The sequence below is a fragment of the Drosophila tropicalis genome, unplaced genomic scaffold, assembly GCF_018151085.1.
Source record: "Drosophila tropicalis isolate 14030-0801.00 unplaced genomic scaffold, ASM1815108v1 contig_573, whole genome shotgun sequence".
Taxonomy (NCBI): domain Eukaryota; kingdom Metazoa; phylum Arthropoda; class Insecta; order Diptera; family Drosophilidae; genus Drosophila; species Drosophila tropicalis.
Genome location: NW_027173049.1, coordinates 3,522,109 through 3,548,934, shown reverse-complemented (window position 1 = coordinate 3,548,934; position 26,826 = coordinate 3,522,109). Strand labels below are relative to the sequence as shown.

Sequence of the window (26,826 nt, the reverse complement as noted above, 5' to 3'; positions counted from 1 at the left end):
GCAGTAGCAGCATTAGCGGCAGCGAGATGGAGGAGCAGCAGCAGCTGAAGTATAGGCAGTACAGACCGAGAGTACGGACCTAGAGGTCGAGGTCTGGAGTGGTTGGGTGGTAAACACCAGAGGGACATGGTATGAGAGATCACAATAAATGTTTGTATCGTAAGATCAAACCAAATCCTTGATGAATGAAGTGGGTGCGGGCCGTCGGGGGACGGAATTCAAATCCTTTCATCTGCAAGGTGACCTAAAATACGAGGTAGTTAACTGGCGCCCGAGCAGGGACCGTCTTCCGTCGCGTCTTTCGTTAATACATTTTTTCTCTTTCTCTTCTTCTTTTTCGCCAATAAGTGTTTAGCGAACGTGTTTCCAAAATAAAGTGAATGAAAAAAGTAAATGCAATTAAAAATTAATAAAAACAATTAAAAGTTTTCTTTCTTGTGAATGCCCACCGAAAAATTAAAGTGGATGGTTACACAACAAATGTATTGGAATCTATGTAAAGAATTTGTGTATTGGATGATGAAACATTTCTCGGAATCTCAGCAAATACAATTATTTCGTGTGCCGAACAGTTCAATAATTCTAGTTGATCTGCGACCGCGGCGATGCACCTAAAATTCTTTTGAAATAAAAGCCGCGCGGATCGAATGTTCAATTATTCTGCGTGTGCCAAAGTTTCTTGAAACCTTGGCAAGCGGAATAATTCTAGCTGATCAGCGACCGACGCTATGCAGCCGAAATTCCTATGAAATAAAACCAGAGCAGATCAAATATGTCAATTATTGTGCGTGTGCCTGTGGCAAACGCAATCAGCCTTGATTTAATGTACAATTTTCGTTTCAAGATGACTCTCCCTAAGTCTGACAAACAGACAAGTCGTGGTTAACTTTAATATTTCAAGGGTAAACATATTAAACTCTCTGTCAGGGCTCAAACGCCAGTCGGTGAATGGCATAGGTAAGAAATTCATAAAATAATCAACAAATTTTTTTGTTTGCCTAATGGATGTGAAGTGTTGGTTTACAAAATAAAAATCTAGTTTTAATTTTTTGTGTCCGGGGTTCAAGTCCCCATCAGTGCATGATATAAAAATAAGGAATCTCCGCTGAAAATTAAAGTGGTTGCAACTCAAACAGTAAAGTTGGAAGTCGAAGTCATTGACGACATAAATAAATAAAAATTAAAAAAAAAAAAAAAGGAATAACATTCGTTCAGCAATTGATAGGTGCTCGTGAACGTGATGCTTGGCGCTTACCCACAAAAAAATTATTTAATGAGTGTCAAAACCATCACGGCAACAAAGTTTGCGAGTGGCAATAAAGAGTAAAAAAAAATAAAAAACGCGCAGGTATTGACCACCAGTGGTGCTTCCCACCGAAGGTATCCTTCCGAGTGAGGATGTGGAGTCACCTCCACCGAAGTAGGTCCTTGTTAGGACTAAAAGGGATAATGGAGATATCCCTCAACCGACATAGGCGGGCAACGCGATAGGCAGCTTTGCGACAATTAAAAACGAACATATTCAAACATTGAAAACAAAAAGAAAATAAAATTATTATTCTTGTTGCTGCTGACTAAATACAGGCTGATGCTTTTAGCGTTGCTAATAACCGCTGCTCACATGATGGTTCGAAATTCAGCCGATAACGTCGCTGCTGCTTCCCCTGCCCTGCCCTAATCGCTGCCACCACTGAAACAGTGAGTCGCGTTGCGGGTCTAGTCTTGTTTGATATTATTTTTGCTAATCGTCGAGACACGTTGTGTCTCAATTATTAATAATTTTAGAAATAAAACCAAATTGATCTGAAGAGTAAAATAGAGACCAAGTGTCCAACAAATTTAAAGAATTACTTTAGGGCTTTACAATATAAGTTTTAAAGTGCGTATTGATTTTATCTTTTTTTATTAATTGTTTGTTTATTAATTTTTTGTTGGGATAAACACTATTGTTATATTTTGTTTTTATTTTTCTTATGTAAAGTATAAATTTAAGTATACCATGTCGGCTCTTTTAATTAAATGTTAAAGAAGCTAACATCGGCAATGACGGAAAAATATACCCCTGCAGTTTGTAGAAATAATATTCAAGAGCTCACACTATATCTTTTAATTTGGCTATACCGGCCATTCCCCAACTCCTTTGCAAGCCGATTGTGTACATGTGCTCTGCTGATCTCGAAAAAACTATCTCATTATTAAATTTGCTAAAAAATACTCCTACTGCTTCCCCGATTTTTCGTATAGCACTTAATAATATAGTAGTCCAATCCGGATGATTTTTATAATTGATCTCACCCAGTTATAAATAGTATAAATACCCAGTTTCATCTTAAAAGCTTTTACATTGGCGGAGTAAAACGCATACACATCGACGGACGGACGGACGTGCTGATCAAGAATATGTACCTACTGCAAGGTTGTACTCATAATAACGTGGAAACTAATCACAATGAAAAAACAACTCACATTTATGATTGCCTAGTCGGTGGCTCAATGGAGACCTACTAAAACTACAATTCTGTTGTGCTCGAGTTCGAACCCCGACATAGGTGGAGTTTCCCCCCCAATGAAGCAATACTGAAAGGTAGTTCCGTCGGGGATAATGGAAACGATTGTGGATAACGAATAATTTTTTTTTTCACATTTATGATTATTATATATAGTTTTTGAGAAATATTTTATAGACGTTTATGTTTTTTACAACTATTTTTTATACCGTTGGATGTATATATTAAAATTTTTTTAAATTTGTTTACCATTAATTTTTTTTTCTTTTCTTTTTAGATCACGCACAACAAATTTACATATACAAAGTGATTGGTGTATTAAGGGCTTAGTTTTTGATACTATTTTTTTTCAATAAGAAAAGAATAAGAAATTAGCATCCCTCTGTAAAAAAAAAGCTTTTTAGAGCAACTTCTATATGTGAAAGCATATCTCATTTCCGTCCCATTGATTTGGACGACGCTTTACTCTTAGCAACAACCACTATTTGCAGCACCAGCAGCTCCCCCAGACCCTGGCAGAGATGGATTTGTAGGAGAATGTTGTTGTCCAATTTTTATGCCATTCGCCTCATTGTTAATGTCGAAGACACCTTCTTGAATCTTTTCATATATCTCCTTAGCTGTGTTAATAAATGCCTCTTCCACGTTGGCCGCTGTGCGCGCCGATGTCTCCATGAAGACTAGACCATGCTCACGAGCAAAAGCCTCGCCTTCCTCCTTTTTTACTTCACGTCTAGAATCCAAATCGGATTTGTTGCCTATTAGCATTATCACCATGTTGGAGTTTGAGTGCTGGCGGGCATCTTCCAACCAAGTAGTCAAGTGATTGAAAGTTTCGCGTCTTGTAATATCATACACAAGCAGAGCGCCTGCCGCTCCACGATAATAAGAGCGGGTAATTGATCTGGTAAAAAAAAAAAAATTGAATCGGCAGGAGGTAATAAAAAAAAAGGGGGAACTTAAGACTGACCTGAAAGCTTCCTGACCAGCTGTATCCCAAATTTGTAGTTTAATTTGTTTTCCATCAATGGTGATCATGCGCGCTCCAAACTCTACGCCAATTGTTAAATCGTGCACTGGCTGAAATCGCTTATCCGTAAATTGAAGAAGCAAGCATGATTTACCAACGCCTAAAGAAAAGAAATAAAATAAAAAGGATTTGATTGTTTTTTAATAAGTTTTGTGATTTTAGTATTAACACTGGATTTTTAGCATTTTAGCAGCTTTAAAACGGTTTTTTAGGAATAGAATTTCAAATATTTTGAAAAACAAAATTGTTTAGGGCTGCTAAATATAGCTATGGTCACATAATCAGCACAAAAATGTTTGCTTTATAAACGTTTTTGCGAAACGATTGTAGGTACAGTGGCGGCTACGATTTTAAGACTTTTTTTAATACCCTTGCAAAAGGGTATATTAATTTTGGTCAGAAGTGTGAATTAATTTTGGTCGAAGCATCTCCGACCATACAAAGTATATATATTCTTGTTCAGCACGACGAGACGAGTTCAAATAGCCATGTTCTTCCGTCCGTCTGGAACAACGCAAACTCCTACTAGACTGTAGGAGCTACAGTGCTTTGCATGTAGGCTTGTATATACTACAGGGGTTACTTCCTTACAAACGCCAAAGTCACGAACAGTGACTTTTCTCAGTAACTTCGATATTTTCTGAGCTATTGTCGTGAAACTTAATATTAGAGAGTTTATTACGCCTGTGCCAAATTTGATCAAGATCGGGTGACCATATAATATAGCTCCCATAGGAACGATCATCAAAAACAGTAACTTTTGTAAATGACTTCGTCACTTTTAACGCGATTGCTTTCAAATTAAACATTTGTTAGTTCAATATATATGTTAATGACTGTTCCGCATTCGATAAAGATCGGGTGACTATATCATATAGCTCCCATAGGAACGATCGGTTGAAAACAGTGACTGATCAATATCTTAGTTATTTCCTATGCTAAGATTGTACGCCGTTCTTTCGCAAACTTTAGCCTTTTTAGAAAAAATGTGTTTCCACTTTGATAGTTATAGATAAGCAAAGAGTTACAAAAAAAGTTGCAAAGGTATACAAACTTTGACGCGGTCGCGGTTGGTTTTAGTTTAGATCTGAATTCTGATTTCCTTTTTTTTTGTAATTTGTTGTTTATTGTATTCAGATGATGTACCGTAAAAATGGTCTTCATAGTTTAATCCGTTTTTTCACAGGTGCATTTTGTAGCATATATTTAAGGATTTTTTTCCATTGTATGTATGTATTTTTTGTTTAGCTCATGCACTCTAAGAAGGAAGAGGTTGTGAAACATTTTTAAAAATAGATTTTTATATAATTCAAATACACAATATGGTCAAAGGATTTTTCGATTGCCGTTCTTTAGAATAGAGGCTATGAGATGTCGTATTTTATACAAAGTTTGTCATCCCTATTGGGTTGTTCTGAATCAGTAAGAGTTTTCGTGTGATTGTTTCGGAATAATCGGCACACACGGATGTTTATTCCAATAGAGCTAGCCCTGGGGATATTTCAGTGTTCCCATCATTAATATTACATCCCGAGAAGCGGTTTAATTCAATATAGAATTAGTATTATTTGATCTACAAGAGTTAGAATCGTTAGATCCATCCATTAAATAGCAAAACTACTTATCTGTTTATTTTTGCATTTCGCAACCCTATTGTTTTCAGCAACTATCAAAAGAGCTGCTATCGGTAATCGTGCCTGTAATTTGCCAATCGGTACCAGTGACTTCTGATTTCTGTGACACCGACATTTTATTTGGTAGATTTAAAAAACAAACTGCCTCAAAATCCCTAGAGATTTCTGTGATAGTTAATTTTTTTAAAACATTAATTTATTTAAAAATGTGCAAAGCGATTTAAAAATTTTTCATTAAGTAAAGTTTTGTCAAGTTTTTTAATTTTATTTTAGAAATCATTTTTTGTATACATGTACATAAGTGCCTTTTTATTATTATTTAATAAAAAAAAAGTAGATTAAAAATATATTTTTATTATTTGTGAAAATTATGTAACCATAGCTGCATTAGGCATATACATAGGCATATAAATAATTGTGAATATATAATATGGGTGTTTTTGTTTATAAATAGTTTTTAATTTATTTGAGTAATTCTCTACGCTCTTATCCCACAATTTAAAGGCACCTATTATTTATCATGGTCTCTTAAATATCAAATGCCTCTTCTGATGCCACCATGCAACATGGCTTCATATTTTTGAGGTATTTGTTAACTTTGTTAAAACAAACAAAACAAAAATTATTAATAGAAGAAATTTTTGTTTTAATTCATTTTTGGGGGTTTTTGAGCATTCCATGAATTGACAATTTATCCACGAAAAAGTCCTTTCTTCGTTTTCGTGTATCTCCTTTACAAAAACACGGGACAATAAAGACTGAATGCCAGATCATCTCCCAGTTATTCATCTATATCCCCACCAAGTTTCATTATGTGGTTTCATACAGTTTTCGAGAAAATTGCATTTTTATGAACCAACCATGATTATACCCATACAAAATGTGCCAAAAATTAAATCGATTTCAACGGGCAAAAACTGGCTTCAAAAAACACGGCTCAATAAAGATTGAATGCCAGAATCCTTGAAGGACTTTCTAGAGTAGGTCTTTGAGAAAAATCCATAAATGTAAGGGCACCTTGGTAGAAAAAATTTTTCTTCAGCAAAAGCAATTCGTCGATCATCTCTTCTTTTTCTTTAATTCGCTTACACAAATTGTGTGAAAAATGGGCCGACTTTGTTGGGCAAAAACTAGCTTTAAAAAACACGGCTATGAAGATTGAATGCCAGAATAATTTAAGTTCTTTTTGGAATATGTTTGTTATAGTCCCAATACCCAATAGCGTAGCGTTTTCAAGAAAATTTTAAAAATGTGGTGTTACCTGCAGCGGGAAAATATGTTTTCAACATTTCGCCGCTCAAGCTCAAACGTTGCATTGCTGGAATAGGGGGATCAGGCAAATACAGGTTCGCTAAAATTGGGGGTTTGGTATAGTGGTACGACTGCATCAATAAATTGTGATTTTACCTAATAAGAATTTTTAAGATATAAAATTCAAGATATAATATATACTTATGTAAGTCTACATAGGTAATTGTTAAATCTGGTTTAATGTATACACAAGTATATATGAATGTATGTATGTACATATGGTCGTGCAATTGCAAACAAATATGCTGCAAACAAATAAGGCTTGCACCATTGTATGACCATTTGCATCACCATTGTTTTTTCCGCAGTTTATATTTATTATTATTAATACACATTCTTTCACACTATTCAGCATACAAATATTATTTTCATTTCGCGAATTCCTGCTGTCGCTTTTGTGTTTTTGTTTAAATTTAAATAAAATCAAAACTTACAACAATACTTGCATTAGCGGTGTTGTTTTTTTGCTTATTTCTTTTGCCTTTTTATCTTTACCGTTGTAACAAACTCTCGCAAACTCGCGCACTTGCGTACAAATTGTTGTTGCATGTGTTCAATTTGACGCGCTCTCCCGCTCTTTCCTATTCTTGTTTGATTTGCGCTCTCGTCTTTTGCCTACCCGCGACTCTGTGATCGGTGTTTTTTGTTTTTGTGCATTCTTGCTCTTTTAATTCTTTAGTTGTGATGGCTTACTCTGCACATTAACCCTTGTGTCAGAACTGGTCAGTATATTCTTATACACAGATTTTCTACCTGTAGAATTTATATTTTTTTTATTTTTTTTGTATTTCCTTTTTTAATTAAATTAAACTTTTTGATAAAATGGTTGTCTGCTCGAAAAATAATTGCGTAGTTGACACTAATGCGGTTGACTCCCATGATTATATTCTTTGTTGGTTGTGTGACAATGCGGTTCATGTTAAGTGTGCAGGTTACACAGGCAGAATCAAGGAGTCTATTGCTAAAGGTGGTGGCTTAAAATATGGATGTGATGTTTGCCGTGAGGTCGAGGATGAGATGCGCTCATTCATAAGGCGGACTAGAGATAGCTTTGACACTTTAAGGGCAGGTTTTAACAAACTCCAAGCGGAGTTTACTGCGGTGGAGACTCAGTTCAGAAGCTTGTCGCTTATGAATGAGTCTCTGAAACGCAAAAGAACCAGTCCTTGAGGTGTTTCTTTATCTGTTGATCCGCCAGCATCTCTTATCGTTCCCGACCGGCCTCATGCACCGTTCACTCCTAATGTACAGCAATTGATATCACTTAGGAGACCGGTTATGAATACTATTAGTAAGGAATTACCGGCATCACCTGGGAATGATCTCTTAAAAACGATGCCTATTGTAGTGTCCGATGTGTCCGGGCAATTACCCATTCCAAAGGAAATTGCCGATAGTTGTAAAAGTATCGAGGGCCCCGTAAACAAATTGACTGCTGCAGCGGGTGACTTGTCTAACGTTGCTGCTGCGGCTGACGGTTCGGGACCGCAGCTTCTCGTTGGCATACCACCAAAGAGACATACATATATTTGTTTCTAGGCTAGACTTTGTTAGTGGAAAAGTTTAAATTTCCTTATTCTCGGGACATTTCGTCCTTTAAAATAAGGTTTTCTGCCAATATCTTCGACATTATATGTCGAGAAGACTTTTGGCCGAAGCATATAATAGTGAAGAAAAGAAGAAAAATCGGCAACCGTTTTGCCTGCCAACAACAACATCTAACACTATTCCTGCCACATCAGCATCTGCTGGTGTGTCAAAAAAATAGCTTCATCCCTTAACCTGGGTTACCAGAACGTTAGAGGAGTGAAATCTAAACTAAAACCTTACATTGCTGATGCATCGGTTTTTTCCACAAACTTTTCTATATTCAGACGTGACCGGATTTCTCGCATAGGCGGTGGCGTTGTGATAGCTGTTGATGCTGCTTTATCATCTGAAATGATTCAATTTTCTAGAACCCAGGAGATTGAGTTTGTCGATGTTAAAGTAAATTTTAAATCTTTTAATGCTTTTATTACTTGTTCCTATATTCCACCATTGTCAGACATGGTGGTATACTTTAATCATAGTTGTAGGTGATTTTAATTTTCCAGCTTTAGCATGGTCACCAGCAGATGAATCTATCATGTTGCTGCCCTCTATGTCACATGTTTTTATTGATGGCCTTTTAGGCTTATCTTTATCCCAAGTCAATCCTGTCTTGAATTCCAATGGAAAATCGTTAGATCTTATTTTTGTATTGGATTCTTCTTATTGTGATGTTTCTAGGATTAAACCATTTGTTCTTTCCGAAGGCAAATTTAATCCTACATTAAATTTAAAAATTGATCTGCCCTTGCTTTCACCATTACTTGGTTCAAATGAGTTACCTCTAACTAGGTGCTTTCGTAAGACTGACTTTGCCAGCCTTAATGAAAACATTACTACTACCGATTGGTCTTATCAATACAATTGTAGAGATATCAACTCAGTTGTTCGTTTTTTTTATGATACTGTGAATTTACTCTTTGATATTTGTGTGCCTCTTGGTAGGCTGGAGCGGCTTAACAAACCTCCCTGGTTCTCTCGAGAGTTATCCAATTTGAAAAACGTGAAGACTCGATATTATAAGAAGTTTCAAAAAACACGTCGTTTATCAGATAACGCTCTGTATACAGTCGCTCGTTCAAAATTCGTGATGCTTAATACACAATGCTATAAGAATTATCTTCAGCGGTATAAGATTCAGTTTTCTTCTGACCCTAAACAATTTTATAGTTTTGTTAATTCTAAACGTAAGACCTCTGTGCAGCCATCTCTTTTGTCTTTCAAAAATAAACCAGAGGGCCAGGGCTAACTTCGACCGCGTCAAAGTTTGTATACCCTTGCAACTTTTTTGGTAACTCTTTACTTACCTATTAGCCATCAATGTGGAAGAACGTTTTATCTACAATCATAGGAAATAACGAAGATATTGATCATAGTCACCGTTTCCCACCGATCGAATCTATGGGAGCTATATGATATAGTCACCCGATCTTTATGAAATTCGACACAGTCATTAACAGATATATTAAATTAAGAATGTTTAATTTGAAAGCAATCACGATAAAAGTAACGAAGTTATTTACAAGTCACTGTTTTCGATGATCATTCTTATGGGTGCTATATGATATAGTCGCCAGATCTTAATCAAATTCGGCACAGTCATAAACAGATATATTAAACTAACAAATGTTTAATTTGAAAGCATAACGCGATTGCTTTCAAATTAAACATTTGTTAGTAGTAACGAAGTTATTTACAAAAGTCACTGTTTTCGACCGATCGTTCCTATGGGAGCTATATGATATAGTCATCCGATCTTGATCAAATTTGGCACAGTAGTTTATAGGTGTAATAAATATTACACTGCTAATATTAAGTTTCACGATAAAAGCACAGACAATAACGAAGTTATTTAGAAAAGTCACTGTTCGTGACTTAGGGGTTTTTATGGGAGCTATATGATATAGTGGTCAGATCCGGCTGAATCCGAGATATACAACCCCTTCAGTATATACAAGCCTACGTGCAGCTCTGTAGCTCTTACGGTCTAGGAGGAGTTTGCGTTGATCCAGACGGACGGGCATGGCTATTTGAACTCGTCTCGTCGTGCTGATCAAGAATATATATACTTTGTATGGTCGGAGATGCTTCGTTCTGTGCGTTGCACACTTCTGACCAAAATTAATATACCCTTTTTGCAAGGGTATAAAAAGCGAGCACTGATCAGGCAATTGCCGATATGTTTGCGAGTTTTTTCAAAACAACCTATTCCTCAACGGAATATCGAGCATGTCCGTATCCTTATCATTTAGAAAAGACTAATTGCATTTTCAATCCAGTGATTGATGAAAGTTCTCTTCTTAGCGAACTTAAACTAGTTAAACCTGTTCATTCTCCGGGGCCAGATGGTCTACCTGGATGTGTACTTAGGTTCTGTGCAAACGCATTATTGTGGGGATGGTATGGTAACGCTGTAAGGCCAGACCTACTCCCAAAGGAAAGAGAAGACGAGGTGGCAAGGCAGAGTTGAAAACGAGGAGTCTGGAGAAAACGACGAACGAGGAACGACGTGTGTGTGTAAACAAAACAAGAGTATTTCATTTAACCTTTTAAATTTGTTTAAAATCAATTAATTAATATATCTTAAATATAATAACTTCCTAAATAAAACAATAATATATAATTCTTATATTATAATTCTTGTGGGCACAAATCAAACATATTGTAAACCCATTTTAAAATTGTTTTTATTGTCTGTCGAATCTTCCTCTTTTCCATCTATTTGGAAAGAGTCGTATATCATTCCTCTGCATAAAAATGGCAAAAAGTCCGAAGCCTCTAACTATAGGGGTATCTCAAAATTGTCCGCTATACCGAAAGCTTTTGAGAAAATTATAACTTCTCAATTACAACATTTTTGCAGCTCTATTATTTCGCCATCCCAACATGGGTTTGTGCAACGTAGGTATACAACCACTAACCTTTTAAAATTTACCTATATACATAATTATCAAGGGGTTCAAAAATGCTAAACAAACTGATGTCATATACACGGACCTTAGCAAAGCCTTTGATTCTGTTAATCATACTCTATTACTTTCTATACTGGATTTCCACCTCTTTTCCTTTCTTGGGTTCGAGAATATTTAACAAATAGAAAACAGAAGGTACTTTTTAAGTCTTCTTTTTCCAATTCCATTCCTGTGACTTCTGGTGTACCTCAAGGTAGTCATATTGGCCCTCTGCTTTTCAGTCATTCTTCATTGGCGCGTGCTTATGTATGCTGACGATGTCAAGCATTGTCTTACTTATAATGATACAAATTCATTTAGTCGGCTACAAGCTGATCTTAAAAACTTTCAATCCTGGTGCCAGTTTAATCTATTAAATCTAAACACTACCAAATGTAAGGTAATGACTTTTTTTTCGTAACTCTCCTCAACTGATCACTTATTTTCTAAACAAAAGACCTTTAGAACGTCTAAATTATATGAATGATTTGGGGGTACTTATGGACCATAAGTTAAATTTTAAAACCCATATTTCCACCACGGTCGCAAAGGCCATGAGTGTTCCTATACAACTAAAGTTCTTTTTACTTCGCTTGTTTGTCCTATTTTAGAGTATGGATTTGGTCACCTCAATATGAGCCGCACCAGATTAGACTTGAATATTTGCTCTTCGTGGCTTAAGCTGGGATCGCAATGTCAATTTGTCTTCATATTCTAGTAGACTTCTCTTGATTAACCATCCTTCCCTAACTAACCGTAGAATTTTGCTTGGTGTTATTTTTATGCACAAGCTCATAATTGGTGATATCGACTCGCCTGAGTTGTTAGCTCAGGTAAATCTGTCGGTACCATGTAGACGGAGTAGACATCATCCTTTGATACCTCCCTTAGTCGTTGTTGTTCTAATTATGCCATGCATGAACCTTTTAGGGTCCTCTGCTCTGATTACAACCTTCTATTCCCGGTAATCGGCTCAGAGTTTTCTATTAATATACTTAAAACATCTATCCTATCACATTTAGTTAATAGATAGCTATAGTATTATTTGTTTGTCTGTTTTTTCTGTTGTGTATTTGTCCACCTGTACCCCTCGGTCGGTCGGGTGGGAGGTGGGCAGTTATCTGCTTGGGCACGCGCGTAACAGGCTTTGTCCTGGTGTCGTAGGGGCCACTTGAACGTACTGCGCATAGTATCGTCAACGTCCGCTAAAAAAAAATTAACACATGGCGTTTAGTAGATTTACCGCCTGGCCAAAAAGCGGTTGGATCCAAATGGGTATATCGCATCAAAAGAACTAAGCATGGTGATTTAGAAATTTTCAAATCAAGATTGGTGGCTAAAGACTGTGGGCATCAGCTAGGAATCAACTATCAAGAAACGTTTTCTCTGGCCATTCGCTACGAAACTATTAGAATGATGTTTGCTATAGCTGCGGAGAAAAGTCTTTACTTACACCAAGTTGATATATCCAATGCTTACCTCAACAGTAATCTGGAGGAGGATGTTTACATGCAGCAACCGGAAGTTTTTGTCAAAGATTCATACCCGAAAAAGGTTCTCAAGCTCCAAAAATTACTGTACGGACTCAAGCAATCTGGAAATGTTTGGAATAATACACTCGACGAAGTTCTACGTGGTATCGGATTTCATAAATGGAAAGATGAGTCTTGCCTCGATGACCTTAAATTATATGCCCTGACGAAACAGACATAGCCAAAATTAAGAAGAAGATTGCAGTACATTTTAAAATACACGATGGAGGCCGACTTAAATATTTCCTTTGACTGGAAATATAAAGAGCAAATAACGGAGATATTTCTTTGCATCAAAGGACGTATGTAAGAAAGCTTGATTTTCATGGTAAGGCTAACTGTCAACCTGAACACCCCTAACCCCTGGTTTTACGGCTGATTGTAATGATGCGGGCTTGTCAATGTAAATATAACAAATTATCAGTCACTAATTGGTATGCTTACCCTACTCACATACCAAAAAACGGGTAAACCAGTAATTGGCTTTGTGGACGCTGATTGGGGAAATGACAAAGCTGTGTGGAAGCGCATTCTCTTGGACTTCAGCGAAACAAAGTATCGTTGCTTTGAGTAGCACAAAGGAATATGTAGCCTTATCTACTGCAGCCAAGGAAGCTGTATATCTAAGACGTCTACTTATTCAAATAGGATATGCTGCCTGCGATCATTCTATCATCATTTACCGCGATAATATCAGTGCGCAACAAGTTGCCCAGAATCCAATTCATCAAAGGCGCACGAAGCACATTGACATCAAATATCATTTTGTACGAGAAAAGGTAGAAAATAATAAAAATTAATTTAAAATATGTTTTAACTAACGAAAATGCTGCTGATATTTTAACAAAAATGTTTGTCTAAGATAAAGCATCATGAATTTGTTAACCTACTTGGAATAACTAAAATTAAATAAAATATATATTATACCCTTGCAGAGGGTATTATAAAATTGATCAAATGTTTGTAGTAACCCACAGGAGACGTTTTCGACCCTATAAAGTATATATATTCTTAATCAGCATGAGAAGCTGATCCATTTTAAGAGCTATTGGGATGAGACTTGATTTCAAGCTATTTACAACCCAGGTATGATATGTATATAGGTGTGCTACAGAAATCACTTCAGCGGCAATTTCAGTGAAAGCTGAAATCTAGGTGCCACAGTCTGACATTTCGAGCGATGTGCTAGCTAAATGGTCTATTGCAGGAAACTTATAAAAAAAACTTTATTAAAAAAATGAATGTCGTTAAACAAGTTGCTTAGTTACTGATGATTCTGCATTAAAATAATGAGAGGTTTGATGCGTTTATTATACCCTTGCAGAGGGTATTATAAAATTGGTCAGATGTTTGTAACGCACAGAAGGAGACGTTTCCGACCCCATAAAGTATATATATTCTTGATCAGCATGAGAAGCTAAGTCGATATAGCCATGTCCGTCTGTCCGTCTGTCCGTCTGACCGTCTGTCCGTCTGTCCGTCGGTGCGTACGCGTTTTACTCAGCCATCTTAAGAGCTATCGGGATGAAATTTTTTTTGGGAGCTTTTTTTTACCCGGGTGAGATAAAGTATGAAAATCTTTGGGATCGGACTACTATATCATATAACTCTGGAACAAAAATTTTTGCAAAAATTGGAGTATCCCCATGAAATTTACCAATATAATAGAATTTGATATAAAATCTCAGATCCCGAAATTTGACCCTGATCGGATAAATAGAACACAAGTTACAGTCTATATAAATCGGTTCAATCGCTGCCGGCAGCTCTGCTTGCTGCCTACTACGTCATCATCAAATCAACAGAGCACATGCATACACACACAGACGCAACGCTACATAAACTGTATGTGTATGCGTGCGTTGCTTTGCTTAGGGAATGAGGGAAGAAGAACAAATTGTACATATGTAGTATGAAGAGTAAAATTGTTTTGTTTGTATATTAATGAATTGAGTTGCAGAAAACAAATTTTGAACATGTGAAATTATTATTGTCAAGGACTGCAAGGGTATATAAACTTCGGCATAGCCGAATTTAACTTCTTTGATATTTTTTTTTTTAATTTTAGCAAATCACCAGAAATTTTATCAGAAATAAATTCACTGGTTGAATTCAACATGGTTGTCACATAGCATAGTTTGAAAAGTGAAATCAAAATTATTGTATTAATTAATTGGTATTAACCAAAATAAATGTTTTTCAAAAATCAAAACTCTCGAAGTCCAGTGGCACCTAGTTTTTTTTGAAGCAATTTCGATTCCGTCCGGAATTAAAACTGACAGTTATATCTGTAGCACACCCAATAGTTTGATAATCATTACATCATTAAATGCAATACTAAAAATCGGTGAGGCAGTGGGAGTATATGTACCAAATTTACTAGCGAGATAGTTTTGCATGTAAAAGATCGTATCCCAAAATTTTAATAAGATGGGATAAATGGAAGATAAGTTACTGTTTACATAAATGGTATCTACCATCTGCCTACTACGTCATTGGTCGAAACAGCAGAGCACACGCATACACACACATCCAGACGCAATGCTACACAATCTAGGTTCCGGTTTTATTAGTAGACAATTATAGTTAGTTTTTTTAACTAACGATTAAAAATTTTTTTATTAAGTTAAGTTTTGTTGAGTTTTTTAATATTATTTTAGAGTTCTTTTTTATACCCTTGCAGAGGGTATTATAAAATTGATCAGATGTTTGTAACGCACAGAAGGAGACGTTTCCGACCCCATAAAGAATATATAATCTTGATCAGCGTGAGAAGCTGAGTTGATATAGCCATGTCCGTCTGTCCGTCCGTCTGTGCGTACGCGTTTTACTCAGCCGTCTTAAGAGCTATCGGGCTGAAATTTATTTTCGGCGGTTTTTATTACCCGGCAAAAATAAAGTATGAAAACCATAAGGATCGGACCACTATCTAATATAGCTCTAGAAGAACTAGAAGAAACATTTTTATAAAAATCGAGTATGCCATGAAATTTACGTATGTGATAATATGAGAGTAAAATTGTTTTGTTAGTGTATTGATGAATTGAGTTGCAGAAAAAAAATTTTGAACATGTAAAATTATTATTACCAAGGACTGGAAGGGTATACAAACTTCGGCATAGCCGATGTTAGCTTCTTTGATTTTTCTTCTATAAGTTATTGACAAAAGTCACTGTTTTCGATCGATCGTTCCTATGGGAGCTATATGATATAGTCACCCGATCTTAATCAATTTTGGCACAATCGTTTATAGGTGTAATAAACCAATAGTAAATTTCACACCAATAGCTCAGAAAATAACGAAGTTATTGAGAAAAGACACTTTGCAGTTTGTATGGGAGCTAAATGATATAGTGGTCAGATCCGGCTGAATCCGAGATATAGAACCCCTGCAGTATATAATTTTAACTCTGTAGCTCCAGCTCTGTAGTTTGCGTTGATCCAGACGAACGGATGGACGGACATGTATGAACTCGTCTCGTCGTGCTGATCAAGAATATATATTCTTTATATGGTTGGAGATGCCAAGGTACTGGAAAAATGAATGAAAAGGGGAATTTCGGGCACTCCTTGATAGCGGATCGCAAGTAAATGTCCTCCCAGATAGACAGGTAAAGAACACCATACACCAGGTGAAACAAATTTTTTTAAATTTCGAAATCCAAAGGTATGTGTATTGTTTTTACATGCTTCATACTATGTGCTATCTTGCTCACTCTACAAACACACGAGCACTCTAGCGCCGCCACTAGCCAACGCTTGTGGACAGCTTAGTAAAATACGTTCATACATTTTGCATTTTTCTAGTCCGATTTTAATAAAATTTGGTAGTTTGGTAGAAATAGATAAGATTAATTAGTCTTGAATATGAATATGAATTTGAATATGATAGTCAAAAAACTACAGGAGGAAATCGGTTTTTTCTAAATTATGGAAGCGGAAGTGGGCGTGGCAAAATATTAAAAAATGTATACTCTGCGCGCATACTAAGCCAGTGTACATACTAAATTTAGTGACTTTAGCTTTGCTAGTTTTCGAAAAAATCAGTTTTGTTTAATTTGCGGGGGTGGAAGTGGGCGTGGCAAAATATTTAAATAGCCAATATCTGTGCGTCTATTAAGCTAGTCTGCATACCAAATTTAATGTCGGTAGCTGTCATAGCTTTTAAGGAAATCAGTTTTATGTAAATTCCGGGGGCGGAAGGGGGCGTGGCAAAAAGTTTAAACAATTAGTTTCTGCGCGCTAACTAAACGGGTATACAAACCAAATTTGATGTCTCTAGCTGTTATACTTTTTAAGAAAAACAGTTTTATGTGATTCCTGGGGGCGTAAGGTGGCGTGGTCAAAATTCCAATTAACTCTATACATTTACAAACTACACGAGTATACATACCAAATTTGGTGGCTCTAGCTCTTATAGCCTCCGAGATCTGCGTGTTCATACAGACGGACGGACGGACAGACGGACATGGCTAGATCGACTCGGCTGTTGACCCTGATCAAGAATATATATACTTTATAGGTTCGGAGAAGCTTTTTTCTGCCTGTTACATACATTTTGGCGACTTTATTATACCATTTCACCCTATGGGTGTATGGTATAAAAATCAAAGAAGCTAACATCGGCTATGCCGAAGTTTATATACCCTTGCAGTCCTTGGTACTAATAATTTTACATGTTTAAAATTTCAATACTATCACATATGTAAATTTCATAGCATACTCGATTTTTATGAAAATGTTTCTTCTAGAGCTATATAATATAGTGGTCCGATCCTGATGGTTTTCATACTTTATTTTTGCCGGGTAATAAAAACCGCCGAAAAAAATTTGAGCCCGATAGCTCTTAAGACGGCTGAGTATAACGCGTACGCACAGACGGACGGACAGACGGACATGGCTATATCAACTCAGCTTCTCATGCTGATCAAGAATATATATACTTTATGGGGTCGGAAACGAGAATCCAACATGTAATAAACGTTAGCTTTAATAATATGTTTGGTAGGCATTACCAATCCAAAAGAATCTGTATTAAGAATCTAGCATCTAGACACAATAGAGCCAATAAAAAAGTACAAGAGACCGCAGGAAGAGTATTGTGAAAAATTCTTCCTCTTTTGGAGAATCCCGGGAAGTAGCCATAAGAAGATTCATGTCGAATAAGCCCTGACATAAAAAAGGAGTACGTGAAATTTATGTCAGAATATGAACAGCTTGGACAAATGAAGCAGGTAATGGTAGAACAAATTCCCAAAAACCCTTTCTTTATACAGCATCACTGTGTACTGAAGCCAGAAAGTACCACCACCAAGCTAAGAGTGGTATTTGATGCATCATGCAAAACGTCATCAATAAAATCACAGAACGACATTTTTTATCCTGGACCAGTTGTACAGAGTCAACTCTTCTTAACTCTCTTCTCCCAACTCTTCTCAATTCTTCTGCGGTTCAGGACACACAAATATGTGTGGAAAAATTGTCGTCTGAAGCATTAGCATTAAAAAATAACTTTTATGTTGATTGTCTCACAGAAGCAGACGGTTTACCAAATAAGACAAGAGCTTCTACAAGGTGGCGCAAAAGAAGTCATCCGATGTTGTTTGGCTCTTATTTTTTTTCTAAATGAAAAACTTCGATTCTGTTTTTTGATTATGTTTATTTATAAAGGATGATGACTTCTTTTGCGCCACCTTGTAGAAATCCTGAGACCTAAATGTTTCAAGGCATATTTTTGATGGCAAGGTCCCCACTACAAAGGAACTGCCTACATTTGTTGATGCATCAGAAAAGGCGTATGGAGCGGCAGTTTATGTCCGATCAACCTATAAAAATGGCCAAATTTCGGTCAGATTGTTGTGCGCCGAGTCGAGAGTGGCACCCCTTGAAAAGCAGACACTGCCCCGGCTGGAACTATGTTCAGCTGTACTTGTAGCTGAAGTCACGGATAGAGTCCGACAGGATCTCCAATTAGGATCAGAAAGTGTTCAATCATTTCTCTGGTCAGACTCAACAGTAGTACTATCTTGGATTAATTCACGGGCATCACACATGACAAAAATACATGCAGTATCACATCCAAGACAATGGCGTCATGTGTCATCAGCGCTCAACGCAGCTAATGTTCTGTCTCGAGGCCTATCAGCAGCCCAGCTCAGCACATATGCATTATGGTTGTATGAACCTATGATAGACCCTTTATTTTATACTTTATGTTATTCTAGGTAACCACTGGAGGCAATAGGGCTGTATAGTTATTAAATCTTGAGTAACCAGTAGTATAAAATAAAGGAATGGTGGATTTCATATCCGTACAAATTGCCTTATTAATTCACCAGCGGCCATAGTGTTGACCCCGACGTGAATTGGAATAAGTTCCGGTCCACTACCAAATTTTTTCGTGATCCGAAGTCAAACTTGCTACCAATTTTTTTCGGCGGCTAGAATTTCAAACGACTTTGAAAATTTCACTATGGAAGAAATGAAAAGGGAACTTGACGATCTCAAAAGCCAATTGGAAGCTTTACATGCACTAACAACGCCACCACCAATTATCCGGCAACCGGCCAACGTACCGCATGTTTCTTGCCACGCAATCGCAAGAAACAACCCCTATTTATGGTTCGCTCAGAGCGAACGCCTATTTTCGCTTGCACAACCTTGACGACGACGCCGGCAAATTCGATCATTGCTGTAAAAGACGAGACGAGAGCAGAATCGTCTGCTTCACGGAGGTGAAACACCTGGATTAAAATCATCCGAAATTCTGGCAAACAGCAACAGAAACACGGCAAGTGGGAGCATAATTCTCACACTCCTTACGACGCTTAGCGATTCTACTTCAGATGTTATAGAGAGATCTTCAAAAGGAGCTGAAACAGCTTCGATCACTAATACATGATTCTCAGTCTCGCTCACGTAGCGCATCACGTGTCCGATCGCAACGGAGTAACTCAACAACAATTCAAACTTTGTTTTTACCATCTGAAATTTGGGGATAATGCCAAAAATGTTGTTCTCCTTGTGTACATTTCCAGTCGTCAAACTAATAAAGCTGTCGTCCAAAGCTACGCCTGCACATCACCGATCGTTTCTCCAACACACGGTTTCTCATTGACTTAGGGTCTCAGATTTATGTTTTTCCACGATCATTCTGCAAGCAAAAAACCAAACCTTGCTATCCCAATTAACTTCTCCTTGGTCAAAGGTTTTTCGACTCCTTGATGCTGAGCTACAACGCGACAAAATTCCATATCCACAGTAGAAGACCCACGCAAGTATCCTGAAATCCTTCACGAATTTATTGACCTAACTAAACCGTCAATAAAAAATAAACAAAAATCCTTAAAGACGTCTCTCATGTCATCGAAACACATGGTAGATCTGTCGCGGATCGGCCTCGCCTATCGGGTGATAAGCTAGCCTCATCAAAACAGGAATTCAATCTTATAATAAAACAATGAATTTGTCGTCCCTCGAAAAGTCCATGGTCGAGACCACTTCATTTGCTCATTAAAAAAAATGGGAGGTTGGTGTGCCTGTGGCGATTATCGGAAACTAAACTCAATAACGGTTCCGGATCGTTATCCTATCGCTCATATCAACGATTTCATCAACTTTCCCATATAGTCATTAAAACATTAAAACAAATTCGACAGAAGTTCGTTTGGCCATCAATGAACCAAAACATCACCGAATAGTGCTGAATCTACCACCCTTGTATTACCAGAGAAGATACCCGTTCCGAAAGGCAATTCCGATCACCTACACTTGAACATCTAAAGTGGGCCATTTAAAGTGGAAGCATCTGGCAACCCCATAACGCGCTGAAATTGTTCAGCTGTACATTTAAAATACCTTCTCAATTGTGTTAACTAAACGGGAGCGTTATCGGACAATGATAACCGATTTTTTATTGCCATTTGTTCGTGAAAATGAATTGGATAATTACTGGTTCCAACAGGACGGCACTACATGCCATACAGCGCAGGCCACTACCAATTTATTGCGCGAAATGTTCCCCGGATGATTAATATCGAAAAACGGCGATTATGATTGGCCACCGAGATCACCTGATTTGACGCCTTTTACTTTGCTATTGCAAAAACAAATTTTTCAACTTTAAATGGCCCACCCTGTAGTAATGCCTTACTATCAAAACTTTCGCTACTGCCCAACGATGATTCACCGATTTTCACGATAGCCTGAAGCTGTCGCTCTCACCGACATCACTGCAGAGACAATAGCAAGTACCTTCTACGCCCAGTGGATATCACGTTTTGGAATGCCCAAAACAATCACAACAGATTAAGGCTCGCAGTTCGAATCCCCTATTTTCAAAGAATTCGCACAGCTCACCGCATTGATGTGCAACAACGGTACACCTTGGACAAAACTGCCAACTGCGCTGCTTGGACTACGCACTTGTTTCAAACTGGACGTCAACGCATTAGCTGCGGAAATGTTGGAACGGCATTACGACTACCAAATGAATTTTTAGAATATTTGGACCAGCCATCAACGCCTGCATAATTTTTTTGAACATAAGCAAAAATTCCCTCTAAGCCCACGTCTCATCATATCAAGGAAAGAATGTTCATCCTAAAAGGCATTGATCAATGTTCACAGGTTTTCATTAGAGCTGACACAGTCAAGCAACTGCTTGAACCTCCGTATTCTGGTCCCTGCGAAGTCATAAGACGTCACACGGAGCGAGTCTTCGTTCGTACTGTGGTGACACCGAATATACTGGTTCGCCCTCTGTTTGTCGTTTCCCAATCCTAAACTGAATTCTAAGTATTATTATTGTTGTTTAACACTGTCTCTCTTTTTGTAAAACTCGCTAAGTCGCTTTGACCCTATTCCTAATTAACGTTTTTGTAATTATATTATGCAGGTTAAAGTTCCCAAGAACTTTACAAACAAGCTATTCGGCCAGAAGCTAGAATTGCAGATACTGCCAACAACTCTATCGGAACACTGATTTTAAAAGATGAGATTTCTCTAAGATATGAAAATTCAAGTTTTCCTACCGATATATTGGAGACATTAATTTTAGCCCAAATGTGGGCCATAACATCATCAGATGAAGCATCGGGGAGAAGTCTTGAAACAAAAATGTGTTTTTAGGTGGCACACCCACCAATGGTTTCGGCATATCAGGTATTGCAACGGCTACCGCATAATTTGTAGCGTCAGTCACTCCGTGGCACTGCGGCATTACTGTTACTGGGATCTCTGTCGACATGGATCCATAAATCACCTATTGAATAAACCCAAATTGGAAAGACATACTTATCTATGACATATGTATGTACCTAAATTATCAGAAAGACTATCACGTTTAGAATGTTATGACACATATTCAATAAATCAAAATCCAGAATAGATATGATAAATAGAAGTAATGTGATAAACATAATGCCATGTAATGGACATAGAAACATACCATGTGAAAAGTTATACTTAGGGACGACAAAATCAAAATTAAACCAGAGGGCCGGGGCTAACTTCGACCGCGTCAAAGATTGTATACCCTTGCAACTTTTTTGGTAACTCTTTCCTTACCTATTAGCCATCAATGTGGAAGAACGTTTTATCTAAAAAGGCTTATGTTTGCGAAATAATGGCCTACAATCATAGGAAATACGAAGAGCAGTCACTGTTTTCCACCGATCGTTCCTATGGGAGCTATATGATATAGTCACCCGATCTTTATCAAATTCGGCACAGTCATTAACAGATATATTAAACTAACAAATGTTTAATTTGAAAGCAATCGCGTTAAAAGTAACGAAGTTATTTACGAAAGTCACTGTTTTCGACCGATCGTTCTTTTGAGAGCTATATAATATAGTCATCCGATCTTGATCAAAATTGACAAAGTCGTTCATAGTTGCAATAAACTAATATGTAATATTAATATTAAATTTTACGCCAATAGTTCAGAAAATATGGAAGTTATTGAGAAAAGTCACTGTTCATGACTTTGCCGTTTGTATGGTATAGTGGTTCGATCCGGCTAAATCCGAGATATACAACCTGTTCAGTATATACAAGCCAACATTCAGAATTTCTAACAGTCTAGCAGAAGTTTGTGTTGAAACAGAAAGACGGACGGATATGTCGTCCGACGGACGTCTTGTCGTGCTGATCAAGAATATATATACTATATATGGTCGGAAAAGCTTCTTTCTATGCGTCAAAGCTTAAGGGCACTACTATTTTTTTGAACACAGGACTATATCTTGATAGGCTTGAGTTAAATAAACTATGTGAATTTGCATCAATTACAACTAAAGTTCAATAAAGCTGATAAAAAAACCAGTGTGTGTAAATCGAATCTCCTCAACTTTGCGGCTCGTCAAGAAAATTTCGTCCGGGATAAGGCTGAAGGTCCACATATGTAGCTTTGATTCGAATGCATTCAAATCCCAATTCTGTTTTTAGTAGTAGTCAGGAGGCTTTAGGAGGCTCAAAAAATTGAATTTTTTTTATTGCTTAAATCTGTTTCTAATATATCTAAGAATATGTCTGTCAATTTTGGAAAGACAATTCGAATTATTTTCGAAGATACAGCACTAAAAACAGTCGGGCGCCGAGCAGGTATACGAGCGTTCGTAAACTTTAAAGCGCGTTCACTCGAGTTTTCATTTTTGGGATTTTCCAAAATTGGCGGGAAAAATTACTAAAAAAGTATTCAACCAATCGTAAAAAACCAAAGCTTATTAGATTCAGTATCTTATTACCTCCTCTGTGAACCTATAAAGTTCTTGAAAAAAAAATTCTTAACTATTTTTTTAGCAAATTGAAGTTAGGTTTTTTGGTGAAAAATTCAACTTTTTTTTTCAAATCTAAAAAAAACTTTGATTTTCGCGTTTTTTTCGGGTTTTTTTAGGTTCAAATAGAAGAAGGACTAATGAAAATTAATTATCCATTTGATTTTTTGTTTCAGACAAAAATTGCGACTTACATTTTGCCCGCCAATTGGACACTTTAATTGCGCGGTGGTGCACAAAAGTAGATGAAAGTGGGCTGTATTTCGATATTTTAAATTTAAAAAAATGTTTTTTGTAAGTTTAAATATGTAATAAAATGATGTAAAAATTTCATTACATTTGATTGTTTTTTTCTATCCTAAAAAAAACACGAAAAACTGCCTTTTTTAGGCCTCCTCCCCCTTAATGGCATCATCAAGCCGTTTTTACATTTTTTTTATTTTTTTAGTTTTCGACACCGTAAAGTATATATAATCTTGATCAGCATGAGAAGCTGAGTCGATATAGACATGTCCGTCCGTGCGTATGCGTTTTACTCAGCCATCTTAAAAGATGGGTTGAAATTATTTTTCTGTGATTTTTATTACCTGGAGCAGATCAAGTATGAAAATCTTGAGGATCGGACCACTTTATCATATAGTTCTATACGAAAAGTAAGTAAAGGAGTTGGAGTTGGAATTACATATGTGATAATATTGAATATATAACCTCAGATCCCAATCTTGAATCTGTTCGAATAAATAACTTGTTACAGTCAATATAATAATCGGCTCTGCCGGCAGCGCTGCTTTGCTGCCTATTACGTCATTCCTCATCAACAGAGCACATGTATACATACAGAAGGAACGCTACATAGACTGTATGTGTATGCGCGCTTTGCTTTACTTAGAGAATGAGGGAAGAAGAAGAAAAAATTGTAGTATAAAGAGTAAAATTGTTTTGTTTGTTTATTGATGAATTGAGTTGCAGAAAACAAATTGTGAACATGTCGAAATAATATTGCCAAGGACTGCAAGGGTATATAAACTTCGGCATAGCCGATGTTAACTTCTTTGGTATTTTCCTATGTAAGCCGTTTCGCAAACATTAGACTTTAAAGAAACCCTTTAAAACGTTTTTCCACTTTGAAGACCATACGTCACTGTTTTTAACCGATCGTTCCTATGGAACTAAATGATATAGTCGCCCGATCTTAATCAAATTTGGCACAGTCATTAACAGATATATTAAAATAACAAATGTTTAATTTAAAAACAATCGCGTTAAAAGTAACGAAGTTATTTACAAAAGACACTGTTTTCGACCGATCGTTCCTATGGGAGCTATATGATATAGTCATCCGATCTTGATCAAATTTGGCACAGTCGTTTATAGGCATAATAAACCCTTTTTGCAAGGGTATAAAAATAAATAATGCCTTGAGGAGTATACGAGATTCATAGATTCGCAGGAAAAAGTTCAACCATCAACTAGCCGGGGAATCGAAAGCTTCAGGGTGGTACTGAAAGCATTACAACGGAGAATCTTTCAGAAGCACTTTCTTCAAAGTATGCAAAGGAACAAGAGAGGGCAAAGGAAAAAAAATTGGATTTGCCAAGAAGGATGCAGTACCGGCAAATAAAATTATAACAGAGGTATCTGTAGAAGTAAAACTCCAGGATTAAATGAATCACACTGCGAGGTGTCCTGTTAAAAGTATGCCTGATGGAGACGTGGAGCTTCTTTCGGAAAATTCTTTATCATAAGCTTTTTACATTTTGTATAATGCCAAAAGGCCCCACTGTGCGACTTTTTGACACTTGTATAGCAACCACGACTTTACTTTTAAAGCTTTGTGTTTGGGGTTATGAGGAAAATAAAGAGAAATCAGAAAAGTCCTTCTCTGTGGAAACCATTCACCGTACTACAGGGTGGGCCATTTAAAGTGAAAGGATTTGTTTTGCAATACCAAAGTAAAAAGTGGAATTTTTAAACTTTTTCCAAGGAGATTAGTTCTAACTACTTTTGAATATGATATCTCGTAAATGACCGCCTCTGGCCTTGACCGCAAAATGTGCCCTTTTTTCGAAATGGCCAAAAATGAACGTGGCTTTTGGCAAAAAATCATAAATAATTTTGGCTGTATGTATGTTGGTAATCCGGGATTTACGTGTGACCTTACTTTGCTTGCTGATAAAAGCATGTGAACAACCAAGGAAGCAGAAAAACCTTTACTAAGATGGCAGTTTGGGATTCTCGTCGTTTCACATGGTGTTATGGTTTTATTGATTTTTCCTCTCTTTGACTGATAGCAGACTTTTTTACTAGGCAGCTGATAGCTGAATTCTACATTCCCTGAACGAGTGGAATTGCATATCATTGCGCAGTTAAGCAATACATTTTGCCCGATATGTAATATCATAGATACAAATGATTTTTAGCATGCAATTTATAATATTCCCACGTACATATGTACATACATACTCATGAACATACATACATACATACATACATACATATGTTACAATTCAAAATTGAATGAAAATACGGGTAATACTCACCAGTATCGCCAATTATGATGTATTTAAACAAATAAGCATAAGACATTTTCACACGATGTCTTTGTTTGAACTGTCCACAGAAGATTTCTCCTTATTATGGTAATGGACACTTAAAACGCAATTCCTCACAACTTTTTTCTACAAAATGCTTGACTGGAGGCTAGAGCTGAGTAATTCATGTATGGCACTGGTAGAGTGCGATAAATCAATATTTTTTCATCAGTTTTATCGAATTAAAATGTTTTACTGTTGCCAGACTTTTGGCTTTTTGTTGGAGCATAGTTTGGTACATATTTTTAATGGTTGAGTTTAAGACCTATAAGTATAATCCGGATGGCCGTATATTCATGTACATATAATCTGGTATATCCTTTTTTCTCGCTTCGATTGACCTTGAGGCTGTTTTGGGGCCAAAAATACGTCAAAATTTACCAACTTAGATCCAATATATTTGGACTACCAGTATTTGATGCCAACATCAAACAATGGATGCCAACATCGAACTTGTTGTACATCACTAGGGCTGAGAAATCTCTCAACATTAAACAAAATTTTGATAGATTTGTGTGGCTTTCTGATATTTCTAAAGCCCGGTTCCCACTGGCGCCCATCAAAATGGCATCAAAAATATCAAACGAAATCGACTTTTGACAAATTTAAACTCTGCAACGAACATACTAGCCAGATTGGGCAGAAATTTTTGGCCCCTTTTAAAACTAATATAAATGCTTCGTGCCATTCATGGCACATGTATTTCAGTGAAAGACAAAATTTTAATGTTACATTCGCTAAATATTGACAAAAAGGCCAATTGAACCGCTTGAGTTAGGAACGTCTATTTAGGATGGTAAAATGGAAAGTCAAATTTCGGCACAGAGAAACCTTATGCATCAACCCCCAAAGAGATGGTTGATGGTCGTCAGTGGGAATCGGGTATAAACTCTTCTGGTATT

General features: G+C 36.8%; 1 protein-coding gene across 2 annotated transcripts; it reads right to left on the bottom strand.

The window, feature by feature from the left end:
- Positions 1 to 2,747: 2,747 nt before the first annotated feature.
- On the bottom strand, positions 2,748 to 26,053 carry Rab2 (RAS oncogene family member Rab2). Of its 2 annotated transcripts, XM_068287977.1 has the most exons (4): positions 25,874 to 25,998; positions 6,433 to 6,578; positions 3,478 to 3,637; positions 2,748 to 3,411 (listed from the first exon to the last, which is right to left on the bottom strand). In XM_068287977.1, exons 2-4 carry the CDS (start codon positions 6,557 to 6,559, stop codon positions 2,976 to 2,978), a joined length of 723 nt encoding a protein of 240 aa, XP_068144078.1. In that variant the 5' UTR covers positions 6,560 to 6,578; positions 25,874 to 25,998; the 3' UTR covers positions 2,748 to 2,975. The 2 variants fall into 2 exon arrangements, with proteins under 2 accessions (XP_068144078.1, XP_068144079.1); XM_068287978.1 differs by lacking the exon at positions 6,433 to 6,578 and having other exon boundaries at positions 25,874 to 26,053.
- Between the last annotated feature and the right edge of the window lie 773 nt (positions 26,054 to 26,826).